General features: G+C 36.2%; 1 protein-coding gene across 3 annotated transcripts in view; it reads right to left on the minus strand.

The window, feature by feature from the left end:
• LOC110462801 (putative cysteine proteinase CG12163) overlaps positions 1 to 22,116 on the minus strand; it is a 40,563-nt gene that overhangs the window by 8,879 nt on the left and 9,568 nt on the right. For 2 of the 3 annotated variants that reach the window (XM_021516988.1, XM_021516987.1), the window contains exons 6-12: positions 21,702 to 21,926; positions 20,753 to 20,869; positions 20,016 to 20,092; positions 7,261 to 7,370; positions 4,798 to 4,917; positions 4,178 to 4,320; positions 3,392 to 3,488 (exon numbers count right to left, since the gene is read on the minus strand). In XM_021516988.1, coding sequence (XP_021372663.1) covers positions 3,392 to 3,488; positions 4,178 to 4,320; positions 4,798 to 4,917; positions 7,261 to 7,370; positions 20,016 to 20,092; positions 20,753 to 20,869; positions 21,702 to 21,926 — 889 coding nt within the window. The remainder of the gene's footprint in view (positions 1 to 3,391; positions 3,489 to 4,177; positions 4,321 to 4,797; positions 4,918 to 7,260; positions 7,371 to 20,015; positions 20,093 to 20,752; positions 20,870 to 21,701; positions 21,927 to 22,116) is intronic. The other variant, XM_021516986.1, reaches the window with a different exon arrangement.

A 22,116-nucleotide genomic window follows, 5' to 3' on the forward strand; every position in this document is an offset into this window, starting at 1 on the left:
TATAGAAATAATCTGATATTGGACAAAAAAATGTCATTTTGATAAGAACATTTACTGATTGAAACTCTGAAATAATGTGACCACTAAAATTCTTGTGACACCAAGGAATGTGCCGTTTGACCTCAGACAATCACCCAGTTGACCTCTTTGTATAACTTGTATAAGGGAAAAGTCGATGATAAAGATGGTACAAGAAAATGTTAGGATCCTTGTCCCACTTACAAAACAATAACTTCAATAAATTCTACCATAAATGTTTGGAACATTGTGTTGGGGTAAAAAAAAAATCATTTTATTTGAAATCTCGAAAAATGAACCAAAGCAAAATGTGATTTTTTTTCTTTGAACTTTTTCAGTATTTTCACAATTTTGTACTTTTCATCTATAGAACATGAATATTCAATGTAGATGAGAATGTATATTTCATAAAGAAAGATAACCAATAATGTTTCTTTAAAGTTTGAAGTGACTTTTAATAATGAAAGTGTTTAGTTTACAAAAGGTATACCAGTGCTTTGAAATATGTGTATATAACTGTATCAAACCAGTTCAGCATTTAATTAGTTTGGTTCGCATACTAATTTGTGTCATTGGTCAATGCATTTCGAAACAAAATTCTGCGAATTCCCAAATATGTACAGCAGAACTCCCTTATCCTACTTATCTACTAGGTAGACCTCAATATAGAATTTGTACAAGGTCAGACAACAGGCCAAGGCTGGTGAGAAAGGGCAGATGGCGACCCAAACGGGTTCCTTCTATCTATAAGTCTAATCCAAAGTGACGTCAAAAACAGCTGTTTTCACACTACGCTGACCTCATGGAAAATCTTATCAGCCTTGTCCAAGAATACAAATATGCTTGAAAGTACATCTGCCAAAATTCACTGTTGTAAGAATGGGTATAATACCAAGTCATTTAGGTAATTTTGGATGTGTCTAGGTCAGCATTTTGGAAAATTAATGTAATGTGCTGATTTTCATTATACAATGTATCACATAGCAATTAACTTGAAATTGAAACACACAATTTTAATACCCCAAATATGATCAAATTCATTAAAAAAATTGTGTAAATAAAAATAATTTGTTGCTTTGTTGTTTATAAAAATAGATATAGCTTGTCTGTTATATAAATACACTCAAAGCTGACTAAATGGGGAGTCTAACAGTGATCTCTGAACTCATTCACCCCTACATGTCTAAACTGAACTCGCCAAGTCTTTGATTTGGTAAGGTTCAAATGTGACTTTAGGGGTGAATGGGTTAATACAAGTTCAGTTTTCATAAAAAAACTACTACATTGGGGAACATTAAAAGTGGTCTCTTAACAGATGTGGTCCCTTGAGCAGGTTTGACAGTGAGTAAATAGTGTAAATAAATAATACATGCTGGTCACTTTTACAATAGACAAGACTTCAGTTTTTAAATAGAAACAGATTTTGTGATCTGATGCTGTTTTTGCTGACCCTTGTGTTAACATCAATAGGGTCACCAGGCATTGTACCTGGTAATGTTGCAATTTAAAAAGTGGACGATCTGGTCTGGTCATTCCAGGTCGTACTCAACACGAGCTTCAATTTTTATAATTAATGTATGGATAGATCCACAATTGATTTAAAACTAACTTTTCTCACATAAAGTTAAAGAAACAATTTTTTTTTTGTATAAATTATGATTTAATTGAAGTATTTTGCATGAACCATCCTCTGTGAATACGTGACCTGAAACATGTCAATGACCCTGATGAGCTATCAGCTCCTTATCTCCCGAAGACAACGATCGTGACATCAACCTCGTTTACCTGGGCAACACCTGTCTCAACCACTGTCGCACCTTTCACACTGGACAGGTGACAAAAGTTACAAACCAGGCCTGTCTTCTTGAAATTATTGTGACAGTCAGCTGTTCAAAAACCTGTTTCCAGAAAATTCAAGTCCTGTCTTACTTTCGAAGTTTTAATCATGCTACATTAGCAATATCTCTAGCATGAAATTTTAGATAAATGATCCCCGTACCACTGCCAAAAGCTATATATAAATTCACATTGTAAACACCTTTGATCCGGCATGACAATAGCTTTTATAAATCATTTCTGAAAATAAAACAATATCTTGCCAGACTTTTATGAAAACATGATAAAGATGACATAAATAAAACATAATTAACACAGTGTTCAATGTATGGATAGATCCACAATTGATTTAAAACTAACTTTTCTCACATAAAGTTAAAGAAACAATTTTTTTTTTTGTATAAATTATGATTTAATTGAAGTATTTTGCATGAACCATCCTCTGTGAATACGTGACCTGAAACATGTCAATGACCCTGATGAGCTATCAGCTCCTTATCTGCCCAGGGTACCATCCTTTTACTTTGTTAGAACAAAGGACTTCAGATTGATATACTATCGCTCGGACCACCTGAGCTACTTGATCAACTTAAGAATCCTTTACCAGCTGTGTGCTACATGTATTCAAAGCAAAATGAAAGGGAGGTTATGGAAACATACCAAAAACAACAGCGTAGTGGGACAGGGATCCTTAAATGTTTTTCACTGTTTGTTTTAAAACTATTCTTTTCCCACCTTTTTTTCACAAGATTAACGCTAGTCCTCAACCCTGCATGATGAGAAGATGTATCACAATATTTGTATAATATTACGCAGTAAAATATGTGTTTCTGTACATCTTTTATTCAGCATGTTATGAAGGGTTGTTGTACATTAACAGTTGTCAGGTGTTTTTCATTTCCTCATTTCGGTAACCTTGAATTTGTTTCCCGTTGGTACATTTGGATAAAACCAGCTATCCACGTATATCTGTAGTTAACGAGAGGCCCTATGGGCCTGTACAGCTCATCAGTGACCTTTAAAGATGTAGATGGTCAAGGCAAATTCATTAAAATAAGCTAAATTATCATAACGAAGGCGTCCCAACATGCTACTGGCCAAATAGCATCACCATCTCATGATCTGTCTCTTGGTTATTCATTAGAAGTTGTTGAAATGTTTTACACATTTGAGCAAACTTGACAGCCCTTTATCCTAGTATCTACTATTCAATTTTCATCACACTAGGGCTTTTTGTTTTTTTAGAAGAAGTTATTTAAGTAAAATGTTAACACCGGACGAAAAGAAGGACAACGGATCTAGCACCATGGCACCATTCAGTCAGGCTTATAAATATTTAAATGGATCAATAACAGCCGGCAACTTATCTTTTGACACTCAGACAAAATTGGATATTAATGATATTGGACACATAATTATACATCAAATAAGATATACACCAGGCATAACTATAAAGCCTTGATTGTAGGTTGATATATATGCTTCCACATCATCTCCAGCTGTCAAAGACACAGGTGTAATACAAAGAGATATGTACCTTGTTCAGATAGGGATACAAGCTTGCCCTGTTTGATAGCCCACTGGCCCTCAATATTTCCTGTGGTGGAAAAGGCCCAACAGGACCCGCATGAGCCCTGAAATATCAATCAGATGACCATGGAAAATACAAAATTTCATCAGCACTCCTAACCCTTTTACCACTGTAGACCATAATGGACTCATCCATATCAGTGCATGGTAGAGTCTACTAAAGTTACATAGGGCTGAAAGGGCTAATCTTTGTCCTATAGGCAAGTAGCAAACAAAATGTGATGATGGGGTTTTAAGAGAATTTGACGCATGGCTTGAAAACAGACATACAATCACCACTAGCTTGAAATGGAAACTCTTTTAGAAGACAGACTTTGCCTTTTCACAGAACACAATATAATGATACATCCCCACATTACAATAGATTTCATGTCCTGAGGAAAATGAATGCATGCTTAACTAATAAACATGAGTATCTGATCCAGAATAGAAGTGAAATTATTTAAATTTTAGAAATATATCCACATGTATTAAACAGTTCGAATATTTTCTCCAGAAAAACTGCTGTCTTCTCTTCTACAAAGTAAGCTTTTAATATGAACTTCAAAATATTAATGATGAAGACCTATAGCCATAAAGGTCCAGTTGGGGATTAAATAAAATCTTTCGCAGAAACTTTGCAAAACAGTGAATGAACAGAGTCCAAGATACATTTGACATTATGCTCTTATCTAGGTGCCCTTTTCTCCCTAAACACTAAATTTATATACATGTATCAAATCAGGTATTCTACCTGGTTCTTGACTTCAGTCACAGCGTTGTGGTCACGCCAGTCGAAGGCCTCTGGGGTGGTACCTCGGGGGATCTCTGCCTTCTGCATACCAACATTACCCTTTAGGTCCCACTTATAACCGACATGCTGGCGGAACTCTTTCTCTACAATCATAAAATCAAAGTCCTATTCCTTCTATTTAACATTTTTGATCTTTCTGAACACTACTACTAGCCAACTGTCAACTACAACTTGTAAATATATTTGGCTACACGAAACTAATTCTAATATTTTTCTTATATTTTCAAATTGTGATTTGAATATTTTGGACACCTGATTTAAACTGTTTTTTATTTTTCAGAACTTGAGAAATAATTTCTGAAGATGGAGAAAACAGGCTATTAGTCATTCATATTTTTAAATTGCAAAGCTGACATTGTCTTTATTGTTAACATGTGACGGTGAACAAGATGTAAAGAAATTTCTTGGTTAAGATAAGAAAAGTTTTCATCAAGGGTCTAGACAACGAAATTGATTCCAGTACATCAGAGGTCAGCAAGTTCTACCACACCAAGACTGAAATGCTAGTCGATACTTTCAGACCTCGGGGTTAATTTTTTATTTCAGACCTCGGCACACACCTGTAAGATCTGCAAACTTTGTAGCACCGTAGCGAGCAGTACTTCCTGGTCTCTCAGTCTGCTGAATCTTGGCCGCAAGTTTCATGTTGGACTCAAATATTCGGTATCTCTTCTTCTCCTCTGGAATGTCACAGAAATATACTCTTAAAGATTTTGTAATTCCAGGATGATTTAATTTTTAATGAGCCCATTGAAATTCATTGATCCCCACAAAAAAAAAATCCATGTGTTTTTATGGTTTGAAACATGGATCCTAGAAAAGGAGTTTTATTGAAAATGCTATTTATAATTTTTATTTCATTCCTCAACAATTTGAAGCCACAAATATATCGAAGTTTAGATTTTGCATTTTAACTTTTCTAAAATAATAAATCATCGAAAAATAGTTTTCTAGTTAAACGATTCTGGTCAATGGAATATCAGAATATGTTTTTCTCCAGTTGTGTCTAGATGAAATAATTTGTTCTGTTTATTATCATTGATCGACTCATTCGAAAATCCCACAGGAAAGGCAGAGAGATGCATGTAAAAAAGAAAAATATTTCTGTCCCATTGAGAGCTCAAACATAACCTTGCTTTGTATCAGGGTGTTTTTTTCTTGCTTTTTTTGGCCCTCTCTTTCAATTGTTTCTAAGATTGAACTACATATTCTTTTCAAAACTTAACAAGAGGCCAAATGGGCCTGAATCGCTCACCTGGTATTAATCTCACACTTGTAATCTTAAACGTGGACTAAAATACAGCTAGAGGCAGAATATCAGTGTTTGATTCATAAGAACCTATTAAAAGATATAAACATATGACGCCTGTGACCTTGAATGTCGAACAAGGACATTAGGTTGAACAAATTTTAAAGTCTTCCAACCAAGCATGCTTTTGCCAAAATATCATTACCCTGGACCTTTTGGTTATACAGAACAAGTCATTTAAAGATTTAAACATATATTGACCACTGTGACCTTGAATATGGGCGAAGGTCATTCATTTTAACAAACTTGGTAGCCTTTCATCCCAGCCTGTTAATTGCCAAATATCATCACCCTTGGCCTTTTGCTAATTGAGAGGTCGTTTAAAGGGTTTTTTAAACATATTTGACCCCTGTGACCTTGGATATACTTCAAGGTCATTCATTTGAACAAACTTGGTAGCCCTTCATCCCAGCATGTTACTTGCCAAATATCATAACCCTAGGCCTCTTAGTTATTTAGAAGAAGTTGAATAAAGGTTTTAAATATATTTGACCCCTGTGACCTTAAATATTTGTCAAAGTCATTCATTTGAACAAATTTGGTAGCCCTTCATCATAGCAAGCTACTGGCCAAATATCATTATCCTAGAACTTGTGGTTATTGAAAAGAAGTTGTTTAAATGTTTTAAACATATTTTAACATTGTGATCTTGAATATCAGTCAAGGTCATTCATTTGAACAAACTTGGTAGCCCTTCATCCCAGCATGTTACTTGCCAAATATCATTATCCTAGGCCTCTTAGTTATTCAGAAGAAGTTGTATAAAGATTTTTTAAGACAATTGACCCCTGTGACCTTGAAAATGGATGAAGGTCATTCATTTGAACAAACTTGGTAGCCATTCATCCAAGCATGCTACTGGCCAAATATCATCACCCTGGGCGTTTTGGTTATTCAGAAGAAGTTGTTTAAAGTTTTTTAATATATTTGACCCCTGTGACTTTGAAAATAGGTGAAGGTAATTTATTTGAACAAACTTTGTAGCCCTCTATCCCAGTTTGCTTCTGGCCAAATATCATCACCCTAGGCCTTGCGGTTACGGACGGACGGACGACGGACGCCGCACCATGCCATAAGCTCACTAGGCCCTTCGGGCCAGGTGAGCTAAAAAACAATCAGTAAAATTATTCTCAAATACACATAAAAACATACCATATATCTCTTAGCTGTTATATTATGTACCCAAGTTAGATTTTCCTACATTCCGAGTGTGACCCCAATCTACAACTTGTTATTTTCAGTGAGCTATTGCCCCATTGGCAGCCACGCTGGTTTTCAGATTTGGGTCAAAATTTAACTCGGGAGCGTTATTGATATTATAGGTCTGTGTAGAAAGTTTCATGTAAATAATATGGCATGTTTTTAAGAATCATTGCACAGAAACCAATTGTGCTAACGATACCAACAATGCTGACAGAGTGATGCATTATATGTCAAGTGGGTTTTTTTGCAGGCAATAATAAAAGTAGAGTAACATCAGTCCAGCTGCAACCCCAGGGAAATTTCACCCCTCAAATTTTAAAATGCCCACATAGCAATTTTTTCCCAGATTTGTATTTTCCAAAAAATGAGCTATTATTAATTTCACCCGCTGGTAAATAAAAATCCCAATATTTTATTTTAGAAAATTTGAATGTTAAATATTTTGTTTTGTTCCTTTTTAAGCAGTTAGGTTACCAGTTAATAACATTTAACTGTATAACATGCCACACACCAGCCATAGAAGAATAGACCTTGCTGTGTTTCCTCTTGAAGGACAGGAACTTTTCCATGGTAGAGAGCTGTTGGGTCTCCTTTGGTTTGTCCACAACCCCATTATCTACCTGAAAATAGCATGTTCTAATTTTGTTACATGCAGCTCGTTTAAGACAGCATTAATTGAAACAGCTAAAATGTTTTCCTACTACAGCACGGCTATACAGACTTAAATTCTTCTCTATCAAAAAAGTCCATTAAATTACACAAAGAACCCAGGTCATATACTTAAAGCTTTCAACTTAAGGATCCCTGTCCCACTCTACTGTACATGGGTTTTCCTTTACACAGTGACCTCCCCTTAATTTTGTTTTGTTATATAACTGTCGCATATATAGTTGTTGACCAGGTAGCTAAATTGGTTAGAGCGACAGCATAACAGATTTGAAGTCCAGGGCCCATATTCATGAAACCGTTCTCATGCTTGAGCATGGATTTTGTGCTCAAGCCTGATTTCTTGTTCTGGTTATAACTTATTAATAAAATGTTATTTTGTCAATGATTTGGGGGGAAAAAATGAAGAAACTTAAAGCCGAATACTGTTTTCAATGCTTTCATTTGACTTCTTGGTCGCTTGACATGATTTAAGTAAGTGACAAGTAATTTGGTTTGGGCACAAAATCCATGCTTGAGCATGACAATGGTTTGATGAATATGGGCACAGAGTTCTCTGAATCCCTGGTCTAGTCATCTTTTTCATTCCCTACACTATTGCTGATAATTTTTTATTTTTTTTATTTCATCTCTATTATTTTTTCATAAAAATCTTGCAAGGTATACTTTTCTTTTCAGAAATGGAAAAATAACTTCTGAATCCAAAACTTCATTTTTTTTTTGCAGGGATACAGGGATCCCTGAAATGAAATATAAAAGGTTTTTATATCAGATATATAAATCTGATTGGACGTTGGATATGAGACTTGAAAAATTGTTTTATAATACTGGAAGTTTTCATAGTACCTATACTATAAAAGTATTTACATGTATATTTAATGGACTTAAACTTGAGTATATCATCAAATTTTAACAGATCTGCGCAGGGATAAATAGGCACACTCACAATATATGCAATAAAAAATGTCAATTAGGGCAATCATAATTTAGTACAGGTACAACAATTAAAGCATGAAGAGTACAAAAGTTTCAAGAAAAATAAATTCAAAACGGGAATTTCCAGTGAAAAACTGACCTGAGTTTGACCTGGGATTGACCTGAAAAGTTCATAATGTCAACTTCAGGTCAAATTCAGGTCGAACTTATTTGAAGAAATTTTGTCTTCGTTTGTACATGTAGAAATTGTACCAGAGGGTTTAGCGTGGTCAGGACTTTTGAAAGCCTGTTTTGGTTCTCAGATTCTACACCCTCAAGTAAAATTTTCGTATCCCCGATACCTACATATGACTAACTAACAGGTTCCTTTATGTGTGTGTAAGACAGAGAGATTATGAGATAGATGCCCCACCTGTGTGTGTATAATAAGCTTAAGCTGTCATGTCTAAGTGTAGGCGGTGATTGTCATGTAGACAGGAAAATCTCAGATTTTTAGTCTTAAAACCAGGGTTCTGTTCATGTCTATTTTGGTAGTCAAAGTTTTAACCTTAATTTTAACCTTAGGCATTAGAATTTCCTGTCGCAGTCATTATTAATTATTTTACGATCTTACAACTTCAAATTAATAACTCCTCATTTGAGATAGCCTACTCTTCAACATTGTACTATAATTTTGACATGCCAGCCAAAATTGATTACATGTGATACGGTTACAATGCATGAAGTGATGACATTTACACACTACAGACAGTTGTGGTGACGTCATAATTAGGTGTGTTGTTTTGTATACCTGTGTGTGTAGGTTACATAAGTGACATGACTTTTTGACATTGATGACAAACATGCTGATCACAGTCCTGCTGGTACATATCACAGACCTGCCCACCTATTTCTATCTTCAACCCGCCACTGCCTTCTCCTCAGATCGTCATGCTAGTTTGGACCATGCTCCCAAGAGCAAGTCAAGCATGTCTTTACTTATTATATATAGACTTAAGCAACATTCAAGGGTTTAGCAATCATCCAAGTAGCGTTCATAGAAAGGAAACCTTGTAAGTGGTATGCTTGATGTATTCTTGAATATGTGAGCGAAGAGCATGAAACAATTTGGTATATGTCTCTTCTTATGGTCTGTTCCAAATTTGTAATTGTGTTTGTTTCGTCTTTGTAGATTTTATTTCTTGCTGTATTAAACACATCTAAATTATCTACCTTGTCTGTACTTGATGCATCCCAGAAAAAAATGGCTGCCAACATGGGGCCCCAGGAAATATTGAAACAAGGCATCGCAGATGATATGAATACCTTCACACTTAAAGCTGTCAAGTAACAGCGACCTAGTTTTGGACCACAGAAGTTCGAAAAGCAAAGTGGAATAAGAGGTGATGTATGTTAGCTAGTTGTGTGAAGTTTTGTGATGATTGGAAAAGAAATGAAGTCTGTAGAGCAATTTCCCCATCAAACTCTATTTATAGTAACATTGACCTAGTTTTTGACCGCAGCGGGTCGTAATGCAAACTGATGTTTGTGAACATGTGTGTGAAGTTTCATGACAATCGGAAAAGTAATGAAGTCTGTAGAGCGATGACCTCAAAAAATAAATTGATCATTCTTTTTAAAGCAACAATGACCTATTTTTTGACCACAAACTGCACGGTACAAGAGGTGATGTTTGTGAACACGTACGTGACTAAGTTTGGTTATTGACACAAACATATGTACATCTAGTCCTACGTTATACAGCAGCCTAAGGGCTTTTGATATAACATGAATACCAGCCATTAACAAAACTTGCTATCTTCCTTTTTTTTCCTTCTGAACATCATTCTGCAATTATCCTGGTCTTCTATGGTGTGTGAGTGGTGTTGGCCTGTTGATAGACTGTTGCGTACAACTTCTATCAAGTTTTTTTTTACAAACAAGTGACAGAGGGCTGGTGACTGCATGTAGTAAAGAGACAAACATGGTTGACTTTCATTTTATCACAGTCCTGTATGCATGGGGGTGTCTCAGTATGCAGACAAGGTTTTCTAGATATTGTTGATGACTTGTACCATATTTTATATTTTTCTTTTATGTTCATGACCTCATATCAGGACTGTTCTCTGGAAGTTCTCTGTTCAGGTCCATATATACACGTGTTTGATATATTTCTGTGAAGCTATTTTGTTGATAACTTTGTGACGACCTCTGACCTCAAACTGTAAAATGACACATTATTTAACCTTGGGATGCTGTAATTGACCTTGCAGATCCTGCATGAAAAACAGAAATCCTAAAATGGCATAAAAGTTGATGTGAGCAACAGTAAACTATTGATTCTCGGAGAATCATTTATTTTGTCTGTACAGACGTTGTGTGCCAGTGTGTTGTTGATAATTCCAAGATGGCAGCCAGTCTATAGTTACATCATGTATTTGAATTTAGTTAATCAAAACACCGCCTACCTGCATGGTTCTACATGTACCAGATACACTTTTGCAAATAACCTTAATCTGTTGTATCTATAAACTTTCATAAATTCACGTTTTTAAAGATTTTTTGGGTAAAAAGCAAAACCACGAGGAAGTTAAAACAATCTGATATCAATCCTCGTTTCTGCCTTATATATATCAAATGCTATGCTTGTGTTCTAACATCAGCACTTTGACAAGTACTAGCCTGCCATAATATCATAAAGCACTTTTATTCTATACAACTCTTCTAGATGAAATAGACTCGTGCATATTTTTAAATTAAATTACAGAATTTATGTCAACTTTGAAATTACTTTCAAATTGAATGTGAACTTAACATATTTTGACTTTTTGCTGCATAGAGATATATAAACTTACTCAGGTTCAGTTAAACAGAAGTGGCAGCTAATGCTAAAACAGCGTCTGAATGATTTTCATTTACTTTTCCCCCCTTAAACCAAGGTAGCTGCATATGACAAAGTAATTTTTGTTTAGATTTATTTGCTCTACATTTTGTTACTGTCATAAAATCCACTCCCACGAAGGATACTAGTACAGGTACTCTTACCCTACACCGGTTGCGCTTTAGAGTGGCTTATGTTAGCTACATAGGGCACTATATCAAATGTAACACATTAGAAATAAGAAACTAGTGAATGTATTTGGTGCTGAGCAGCATCGGTATCTGTTTGCTGTTCTGATAAGCGAGGTCAACTCCCACGATTACAGGTAGTCCGAACAGCCTTTCTTATCTTAAAGTTCTACTCTATGGAAGCAGTTGTCACACTTCTAATGGTGTATATAATATTGTACATGTATGCCTTCACAGTAGGAATGGTTGAGAGCCAGGTTTATGTCATTTCTGGTGATTTGTTTTGATTGATAACAATAAAAACACCTATTACATATATACCAATAAATGTTCAGGCTCATATCATATAGACACCAAAAAAGTTGAGTTAAAATACTTGCCAACCTTTTGAAATTTCAATGGGGAAGATTTTGCAACCTCAAAATTAAATCATGAATCAAATGTGTCTATATATACCTTCTAGCGATTAAATAACCCTTTAAGATGTCATATTTTGTATTCTTTCAGATGAATCATTATATCTTAAGAGTATAGGAATAGTTAAGCCAATTCAGGGGTTGGGAATTAAATTAAAGGTTCCGAAATTGGGAGTCTTCCTCCTAAATGAAGAGGGCTGGCACGTATGCAGTTTTAAAATTTCAAACAAGATTTGGCAATCTTAATTTTTGCAATATATCAGTGCCTCAGGTAAATGCTAACTGTATAGTGTGTATATATATATACAGCAGTGTATATCTACAGTACAGTCCATGTGATACACTCTGGTGCTATCCCTATACAGGTATAAGGGTACAGGCCATGTGATAGACTCTGGTGCTATCCCTATACAGGTATAACTGTACAGTCCATGTGATACACTCTGGTGCCATCCCGATACAGGTATAAGTGTACAGTCCATGTGATACCCTCTGGTGCCATCCATATACAGGTATAAGTGTACAGTCCATGTGATACACTCTGGTTCTATCCCTATACAGGTATAAGTGTACAGTCCATGTGATACGCTCTGGTGCCATCCCTATACAGGTATAAGAGTACAGTCCATGTGATACACTCTAGTGCTATCCCTATACAGGTATAAGTGTACAGTCCATGTGATACACTCTGGAGCTATTCCTATACAGGTATAAGTGTACAGTCCATGCGATACACTCTGGTGCTATCCCTATACAGGTATAAGGGTACAGGCCATGTGATAGACTCTGGTGCTATCCCTATACAGGTATAACTGTACAGTCCATGTGATACACTCTGGTGCTATTCCTATACAGGTATAAGTGTACAGCCCATGTGATACACTCTGGTGCTATCCCTATGCAGGTATAAGTGTACAGTCCATGTGATACGCTCTGGTGCCATCCCTATACAGGTATAAGAGTACAGTCCATGTGATACACTCTAGTGCTATCCCTATACAGGTATAAGTGTACAGGCCATGTGATACACTCTGGTGCTATCCCTATGCAGGTATAAGTGTACAGTCCATGTGATACGCTCTGGTGCCATCCCTATACAGGTATAAGTGTACAGTCCATGTGATACACTCTGGTGCTATCCCTAGACAGGTATAAGTGTTCAAGCTAGTTGGTTAGTTTGCCATTCACCAAACAATGTGTCCAATTAATAATATCAGGGGTGCAATGATATCGCGGAGATACTTCCTTGTGTATCATATCAAATTGTTTTGTTTGCCTTCTGTATCGTGGTACACTAACAGTACTTAAATGATCAACCAATTTTTAACAAACATTAAAAAAGTGTTCTTGTATCTAAGAATCTTTCAGTAAAGAAAGGGTTCACTTTGCAGTCATCCCAAAAAGTGCTAGAAATTTTATGAAAATATATGATTTCGATTGTGGTCACTATTGAATTCCATGATAAAACTTGACCATTTCCTGTACTCAATCCTTATGAAGTTGACCTGTTAAGCAGATACTTGTACCATGGAACAAATCGTATCGTAAGTATCGTACTGTGATCCGTATCGTACTGTGAGGCAGGCATATCATTGCAGCCCTAAATATTACCCTCTATTAAATCAAACTGTCCCAGATATATAAAACTGACTGCTTTCTCAGCATGAAAACTGTGACTGCTCTAGATCTCATAATTAACCTTTAGCCAAGAATTGCTGAAATCATGCAAAATGGCAAATGAAAATATAAAAAGAGATAGAAAATTCTGTTAACACATTTTTATTTGTTACAAAAGGGGGACAAAGAAAATGTGATTGTTAGTAAGAAGCACACGGTGGATTAAAAGGTGCGGTGGGTTGTGCTGTCTGCAGCTAGGCATCTCAGGCTGACGTCTACAAATGAGTACAAAAATACACCACATGCAGCAAGCAGAAATAAAAAGATTATCATGCGCCGTTACCATATAGCTGATCACTATCTTAAGGAGATCATTTTTCATGAAGTTTGTTTTTCCGAAATTTTATCAATGTATTAATTATTATGGCAAATGAACCTTTTTTTTTTAAATGATCTAAAATTACCAAAGTCATAGGCAGCATCTGTTTACATACTACAGCATAACATTTCATTCAATCATTTTAAAGCCAGAATCATGAAAATTGATGATTGCATAATTAATCAGCTGTATGGTAAATGACTGATGGGTTAGTCCTCACCATGTTATAAAGAGTGCTCAATCTTATCAAATTAGGTTTCAACTTCACAACAAGCAATGTCTCCTAAATCCTTTTTCTGTATTGCTTATAAATTTGATTGGGAAATGACACCTTCTTTTCTATAAATCTTGCTTGAAACAAATTCTCTAACATTCTTTCAGCAGTTTGAAAAATTAAACATTACCAGGATACAAAGGATTTCTGAAAGGATGGAACTTCACTGTGACTTCCAATTAATAATGAGAAGTTGACCTGGCTTGAGTGTTGTAACATCCTATTTTGATCTGATTGAATTCAGACAAGTGTTAATAAGACCGAAATATTGAGCTTAGTATGCAATGAACTCTATCTAAAGACTGAGCTCACCTCTACATTTTTAAACTGGAATTACCCAGTCTTTGATTTGGTGAGGTTCAAATGTGATTTCAGGGGTGAATGGTGAAAATTCTCTCCAAATAAAGAGCTAAACTTGGAAACAACTCTTAACTACAAAATTAAATTAAACAGAAGCTTGCCTCAAACAGAACTGAAGGTTATATCATCTGGCCTAACAAACTGGTTGAAGTATCCAAAAACAACTCCTGTCCCCCAATACAACACACTGTCTAGTCGTGGTACTACAACCATCAGTGACCTTCCAGCTATTGCCCTGATAATCTTTGACCATTTGTTGTGTCATTGACCTTGATAACACTCATCTGAGAGTTGATTTTGACACGTTCATAATCTTTGTGACCTTGACCTTTACACTGTGACCTTGACTTTCAGAGAGTAAATGGGACACATCATCCTTTTGACTTTGACCTTGAGCATACAGATTCTAGAGTTGTACACAATGCAGTGTGAATCTATGCTTATATTAGAAAGTTCAGAGGTTATGTCTGCACAAAGAGACTCGAATTGAATAAAGCATACAAACAACATATTCAAATGTTTTGTAAAACAATACAGCATTGCAACCAACATTGGTATCAAAAATTAACAAAGAGTCCTTATTCAATAATGGGGCATGGTTTGGTTTGATTTTGTTTTCGTTAACATCCTATTAACAGCTAAGTCATTAAAAGACGTCCCTTCATGTGTGTAGTGTGGGTGTGCTTGTGTGTGTGTATGCAGGAGACAGGGTAGGTTGGTGTGCTTGCCTGTGAGTACGAGTACCAGGGTATGCAGCGCTCAAAAAGAGGAACTCAGATATATAATAAATGCCCTTAAAAATATGACACACAGTGAACAATGGGCCATAGCTCTGTATATATTGGAGCATGAGATATATTTTCAATATGCAACACTCCGACATCCCATGAGTTACACACATGCAAAGTTCACCAATTATCTGTGACAAAGAACGTGTGAAATCTCACCGCAATGTTGGAAAAAAAACCGACAACATCCAAAGCAAAAGAGACATCAATATAAAAAAGAAGCCCATTAAAAAAGATATCTATCAAAACAGCAAGCAAAAAGTGAGATAAAAAATAAATCAGATACAGAGACCTAAATGTAGGCTGCAGTATGTCAATACTACACCAGAGTAGTTAGACTGTATCATGTCACTACTACACCAGAGTAGTTAGTCTGTATCATGTCAATACTACACCAGAGGAGGTAGACTGTGTCATGTCACTACTACACCAGAGTAGTTAGACTGAATCATGTCAATACTACACCAGAGTAGTTAGACTGTATCATGTCACTACTACACCAGAGTAGTTAGACTGTAGCTTGTCAATACTACACCAGAGTAGACTGTAGCCTGTCAATACTATACCAGAGTAGTTAGACTATATCATGTCAATACTACACCAGAGAAATTAGACTGTATCATGTCACTACTACACCAGAGTAGTTAGACTGTAGCATGTCAATACTACACCAGAGAAGTTAGACTGTATCATGTCAATACTACACCAGAGTAGTTAGACCGTAGCCTGTCAATACTATACCAGAGTAGTTAGACTGTATCATGTCAATACTACACCGGAGTAGTTAGACTGTAGCCTGTCAATACTACACCAGAGAAGTTAGACTGTATCATGTCAATACTACACCAGAGAAATTAGACTGTATCATGTCACTACTACACCAGAGTAGTTAGACTGAATCATGTCAATACTACACCAGAGTAGTTAGACTGTGTCATGTCAATTCTACACCAGAGTAGTTAGACTGTATCATGTCACTAATACACCAGAGTAGTTAGACTGTAGCATGTCAATACTACACCAGAGAAGTTAGACTGTATCATGTCAATACTACACCAGAGTAGTAAGACTGTATCATGTCAATACTACACCAGAGTAGTAAGACTGTATCATGTCAATACTACACCAGAATAGTTAGACTGTAGCATGTCACTACTACACCAGAGTAGTAAGACTGTATCATGTCAATACTACACCAGAGTAGTAAGACTGTATCATGTCAATACTACACCAGAGTAGTAAGACTGTATCATGTCAATACTACACCAGAATAGTTAGACTGTAGCATGTCACTACTACACCAGAGTAGTAAGACTGTATCATGTCAATACTACACCAGAGTAGTTTGACTGTATCATGTCACTACTACACCAGAGTAGTTAGACTGTTGCATGTCAATCCTACACCAGAGTAGTTAGACTGTAGCCTGTCAATACTACACCAGAGAAGTTAGACTGTATCATGTCAATACTACACCAGAGAATTTAGACTGTATCATGTCACTACTACACCAGAGTAGTTAGTCTGTATCATGTCAATACTACACCAGAGTAGTTAGACTGTGTCATGTCAATTCTACACCAGAGTAGTTAGACTGTATCATGTCACTAATACACCAGAGTAGTTAGACTGTAGCATGTCAATACTACACCAGAGTAGTAAGACTGTATCATGTCAATACTACACCAGAGTAGTTAGACTGTAGCCTGTCAATACTATACCAGAGTAGTTAGACTGTATCATGTCAATACTACACCAGAGAAATTAGACTGTATCATGTCACTACTACACCAGAGTAGTTAGACTGTAGACTGTCAATACTACACCAGAGTAGTAAGACTGTAGCATGTCACTACAACACCCGAGTAATTAGACTGTTTCATGTCAATACTACACCGGAGTAGTTAGACTGTATCATGTCACTACTACACCAGAGTAGTTAGACTGTAGCATGTCACTACAACACCAGAGTAATTAGACTGTTTCATGTCAATACTACACCGGAGTAGTTAGACTGTATCATGTCACTACTACACCAGAGTAGTTAGACGGTATCATGTCAATACTACACCAGAATAGTTAGACTGTAGCATGTCAATACTATACCAGAGTAGTTATACTGTTGCATGTCACTACTACACCAGAGTAGTTAGACTGTATCATGTCAATACTACACCGGAGTAGTTAGACTGTAGCATGTCAATACTATACCAGAGTAGTTAGACTGTTGCATGTCACTACTACACCAGAGTAGTTAGACTGTATCATGTCAATACTACACCGGAGTAGTTAGACGGTATCATGTCACTACTACACCAGAGCAGTTAGACTGTATCATGTCAATACTAAGTAGTTAGACTGTATCATGTCAATACTACACCGGAGTAGTTAGACTGTAGCATGTCAATAATATACCAGAGTAGTTAGACTGTTGCATGTCAATACTACACCAGAGTAGTTCTACTGTATCATGTCACTACTACACCAGAGAAGTAAGACTGTATCATGTCAATACTGCACCAGAGTAGTTAGACTGTATCATATCAATACTACACCAGAGAAGTTAGACTGTAGCATGTCACTACTACACCAGAGAAGTTAGACTGTAGCATGTCACTACTACGCCAGAGTAGTTAGACTGTATCATGTCAACACTACACCAGAATAGTTAGACTGTAGCATGTCACTACTACGCCAGAGTAGTTAGACTGTATCATGTCAATACTACACCAGAGGAGTTCGACTGTATCATGTCACTACTACGCCAGAGTAGTTAGACTGTATCATGTCAATACTAAGTAGTTAGACTGTATCATGTCAATACTACACCTGAGTAGTTAGACTGTAGCATGTCACGACTACACCAGAGTAGTTAGACTGTACAATGTTAATACTACACCAGAGTAGTTAGACTGCATCATGTCAATACTACACCAGAGTAGTAAGACTGTATTATGTCAATACTACACCGGAGTAGTTAGACTGTAGCATGTCAATAATATACCAGAGTAGTTAGACTGTTGCATGTCCCTACTACACCAGAGTAGTTAGACTGTATTATGTCAATACTACACCAGAATAGTTAGACTATAGCATGTCACTACTACACCAGAGTGGTAAGACTGTATCATGTCAATACTAAACCAGAATATTTAGACTGTAGCATGTCACTACTACACCAGAGTGGTAAGACTGTATCATGTCAATACTAAACCAGAATATTTAGACTGTAGCATGTCACTACTACGCCAGAGTAGTAAGACTGTATCATGTCCATAATACACCAGAATAGTTAGACTGTAGCATGTCACTACTACACCAGAGTAGGTAAGACTGTATCATGTCAATACTACACCTGAGTAGTTAGACTGTAGCATGTCACGACTACACCAGAGTAGTTAGACTGTAACTACTAAACCAGAGAAGTTAAACTGTATCATGTAAATACCACACCAGAGAAGTTAGACTGTAACATGTCACTACTACACCAGAGAAGTTAGACTGTAACATGTCAATACCACACCAGAGTAGTTAGACTGTAGCATGTCACTACTACACCAGAGTAGTTAGACTGTGTCATGTCACTACTATACCAGAGTAGTTAGACTGTTGCATGTCACTACTACACCATAGTAGTTAGACTGTATCATGTCACTACTACACCAGAGTAGTTAGACTTTATCATGTCACTACTACACCAGAGTAGTTAGACTGTGTCATGTCACTACTACACCAGAGTAGTTAGACTGTAACATGTCACTACTACACCAGAGTCGTTAAACTGTAACATGTCAATACTACACCAGAGAAGTTAGACTGTAGCATGTCAATACTACACCAGAGTAGTAAGCCTGTATCATGTCAATACTACACCAGAGTAGTTAGACTGTATCATGTCACTATTAAACCAGAGAAGTTAAACTGTATCATGTCACTACTACACCAGAGTAGTTAAACTGTAACATGTCAATACTACACCAGAGAAGTTAGACTGTAGCATGTCAATACTACACCAGAGCAGTTAGACTGTATCATGTCAATACCACACCAGAGAAGTTAGACTGTAACATGTCACTATTACACCAGCGAAGTTAGACTGTAACATGTCAATACCACCCCAGAGTAGTTAGACTGTAGCATGTCAATACTACACCAGAGAAGTTAGACTGTATCATGTCACTACTACACCAGAGTAGGTAGACTGTATCATGTCAATACTACACCAGAGTAGTTAGACTGTAGCATGTCACTACTACACCAGAGAAGTTAGACTGTATCATGTCACTACTACACCAGAGTAGTTAGACTTTATCATGTCACTACTACACCAGAGTAGTTAGACTGTAACATGTCACTACTACACCAGAGTCGTTAAACTGTAACATGTCAATACTACACCAGAGAAGTTAGACTGTAGCATGTCAATACTACACCAGAGCAGTTAGACTGTATCATGTCAATACCACACCAGAGAAGTTAGACTGTAACATGTCACTATTACACCAGCGAAGTTAGACTGTAACATGTCAATACCACACCAGAGAAGTTAGACTGTAACATGTCACTACTACACCAGCGAAGTTAGACTGTAACATGTCAATACCACACCAGAGAAGTTAGACTGTAACATGTCACTACTACACTAGAGAAGTTAGACTGTAACATGTCACTACTACACCAGAGTAGTTAGACTGTAACATGTCACTACTACACAAGAGAAGTTAGACTGTATCATGTCAATACCACACCAGAGAAGTTAGACTGTAGTATGTAAGGGTACGTACCACTGGAGTGACTGTGACGTGGTATTCTGGGGTCGTCCACGATTGCCAGATGCCAACAACATGGAATGTTGTAGACTGAAAAACAATTTCAACATATATTCATTGACTGAATGTTCTCATTCAGTTAAGAAAATCCAAGAATGACAGATGCTAATTATATGGAATTTTGAAAAGTGAAAGACATCATCCTTGGTGAAAGAATTTCAAGATTGCCAATCAAATGCCAACAATATTGAATTTGCAGACTGAGAAATAATTACGATATTCTAATGCAGTATAGAAACAGTTTCTTTCACATTTCCCAATGGTAATACATGTATTTTTTTTTACTGATTTTTAATGTTTGATGGAATTAACCTTGCATACAATATTTTCTTCAAATCTACTCTCCATGCTTACAAATTTACACAGCTTAACCAAGAAATGTACAATGTATTTAAAATCATTTTGAAAAGAATAATCTGAAAATTTAATTTACACAATTTGACAGAACAGTGTTGCAGATTTACTATTAATAGAATGAAGTGAAAAAGTCTTTATGATGTTTTCAAAAAGTTAGACAAACCCCTGAGCGATAATAAGTCCAAAATAAACTGTGTTAAAATATCCCTCTAGTTTTCCAAACGGAAATTTATTTTCATTTAATTCTTAATAAGATAACTGAGATACATTAGAAGTTAAATTGTGGTTGCAATGATTTCAATTTCGTATATTTAACAATTGTGATTTACTAACCATTCCTCCACTTTTAACTGGACAATTGACAGCGGTCAGCCCCTTGCTTTCTCCGTTATTCCTGCAGGAAGATTCTCCCATCATCATGTCAAATTCATACTTCATACCAGCAACAACCTAAAGCACAAACATGAAATAGCTTTATCTCCTCAATATTGTACCCGCTACAACATGAAATATAAACATGAAATAGCTTTATCTCCTCAATATTGTACCAGCTACAACCTGAAATATAAACATGAAATAGCTTTATCTCCTCAATATTGTCCCCGCTACAACCTGAAATATAAACATGAAATAGCTTTATCCCCTCAATATTGTACCCGCTACAACCTGAAATATAAACATGAAATATCTTTCTCTCCTCAATATCCTAACTGCTACAACCTAAAATATAAACATGAAATATCTTTATCTCCTCAATATCCTAACTGCTACAACCTGAAATATAAACATGAAATAGCTTTATCTCCTCAATATTGTGCCCGCTACAACCTGAAATATAGACATGAAATATCTTTCTCTCCTCAATATTGTACCCGCTACAACCTGAAATATAAACATGAAATATTTTTCTCTCCTCAATATTGTACCTGCTACAACCTGAAATATAAACATGAAATAGCTTTATCTCCTCAATATTGTACCCGCTACAACCTGAAATATAGACATGAAATATCTTTCTCTCCTCAATATTGTACCCGCTACAACCTGAAATATAAACATGAAATATCTTTCTATCATCAATATTGTACCCGCTCTCCTCAATATTGTACCTGCTACATCCTGAAACACAAACATAAAATAACTGTCTCTCCTCAATATCAGTTTCAACCTAACATAAACGCATTCAATAAACACATTCTGACTATTTTAACAAGCCCCACACATGTGTTAACTTTACTAATCCGTCAATTATGATTTAACAGGTACATTGCTATCAGCTCACCTGCTTGGTAACATGTTGAATGGAAACAGCAGACAATCGGTACATGTTGTTGGACATTCCGTTGGCCAATTCGATGGCTTGGGTGAAAACTTCCTGAACATGTATGTCACTGCTGCTGATAGCATGGGGGGCACCCAGCTGTCTCTTGGTTGAGTCACACGAGTTACTGGTCAGCTGGGTCGTTTGGGTCCAGGGTTGGTTGAATACCACAACATCACAGAATTTCTATAAACATGAATAACAAATATTATTTCTCAAAAAAATCCCTATACTATCATATCACAACTTTGTAATATAATTTACAAACAGGCGTTTATTACATGAATTGACCTCTAGATCCTTGGAAATTTGGGATTTTTTTAAGGATTTTTGTTTCTTGGTTAGAGGCTTTTTTGTTTTAAAGTAAAACATTTGT

Source organism: Mizuhopecten yessoensis, unplaced genomic scaffold (genome assembly GCF_002113885.1).
Source record: "Mizuhopecten yessoensis strain PY_sf001 unplaced genomic scaffold, ASM211388v2 scaffold10831, whole genome shotgun sequence".
NCBI lineage: Eukaryota > Metazoa > Mollusca > Bivalvia > Pectinida > Pectinidae > Mizuhopecten > Mizuhopecten yessoensis.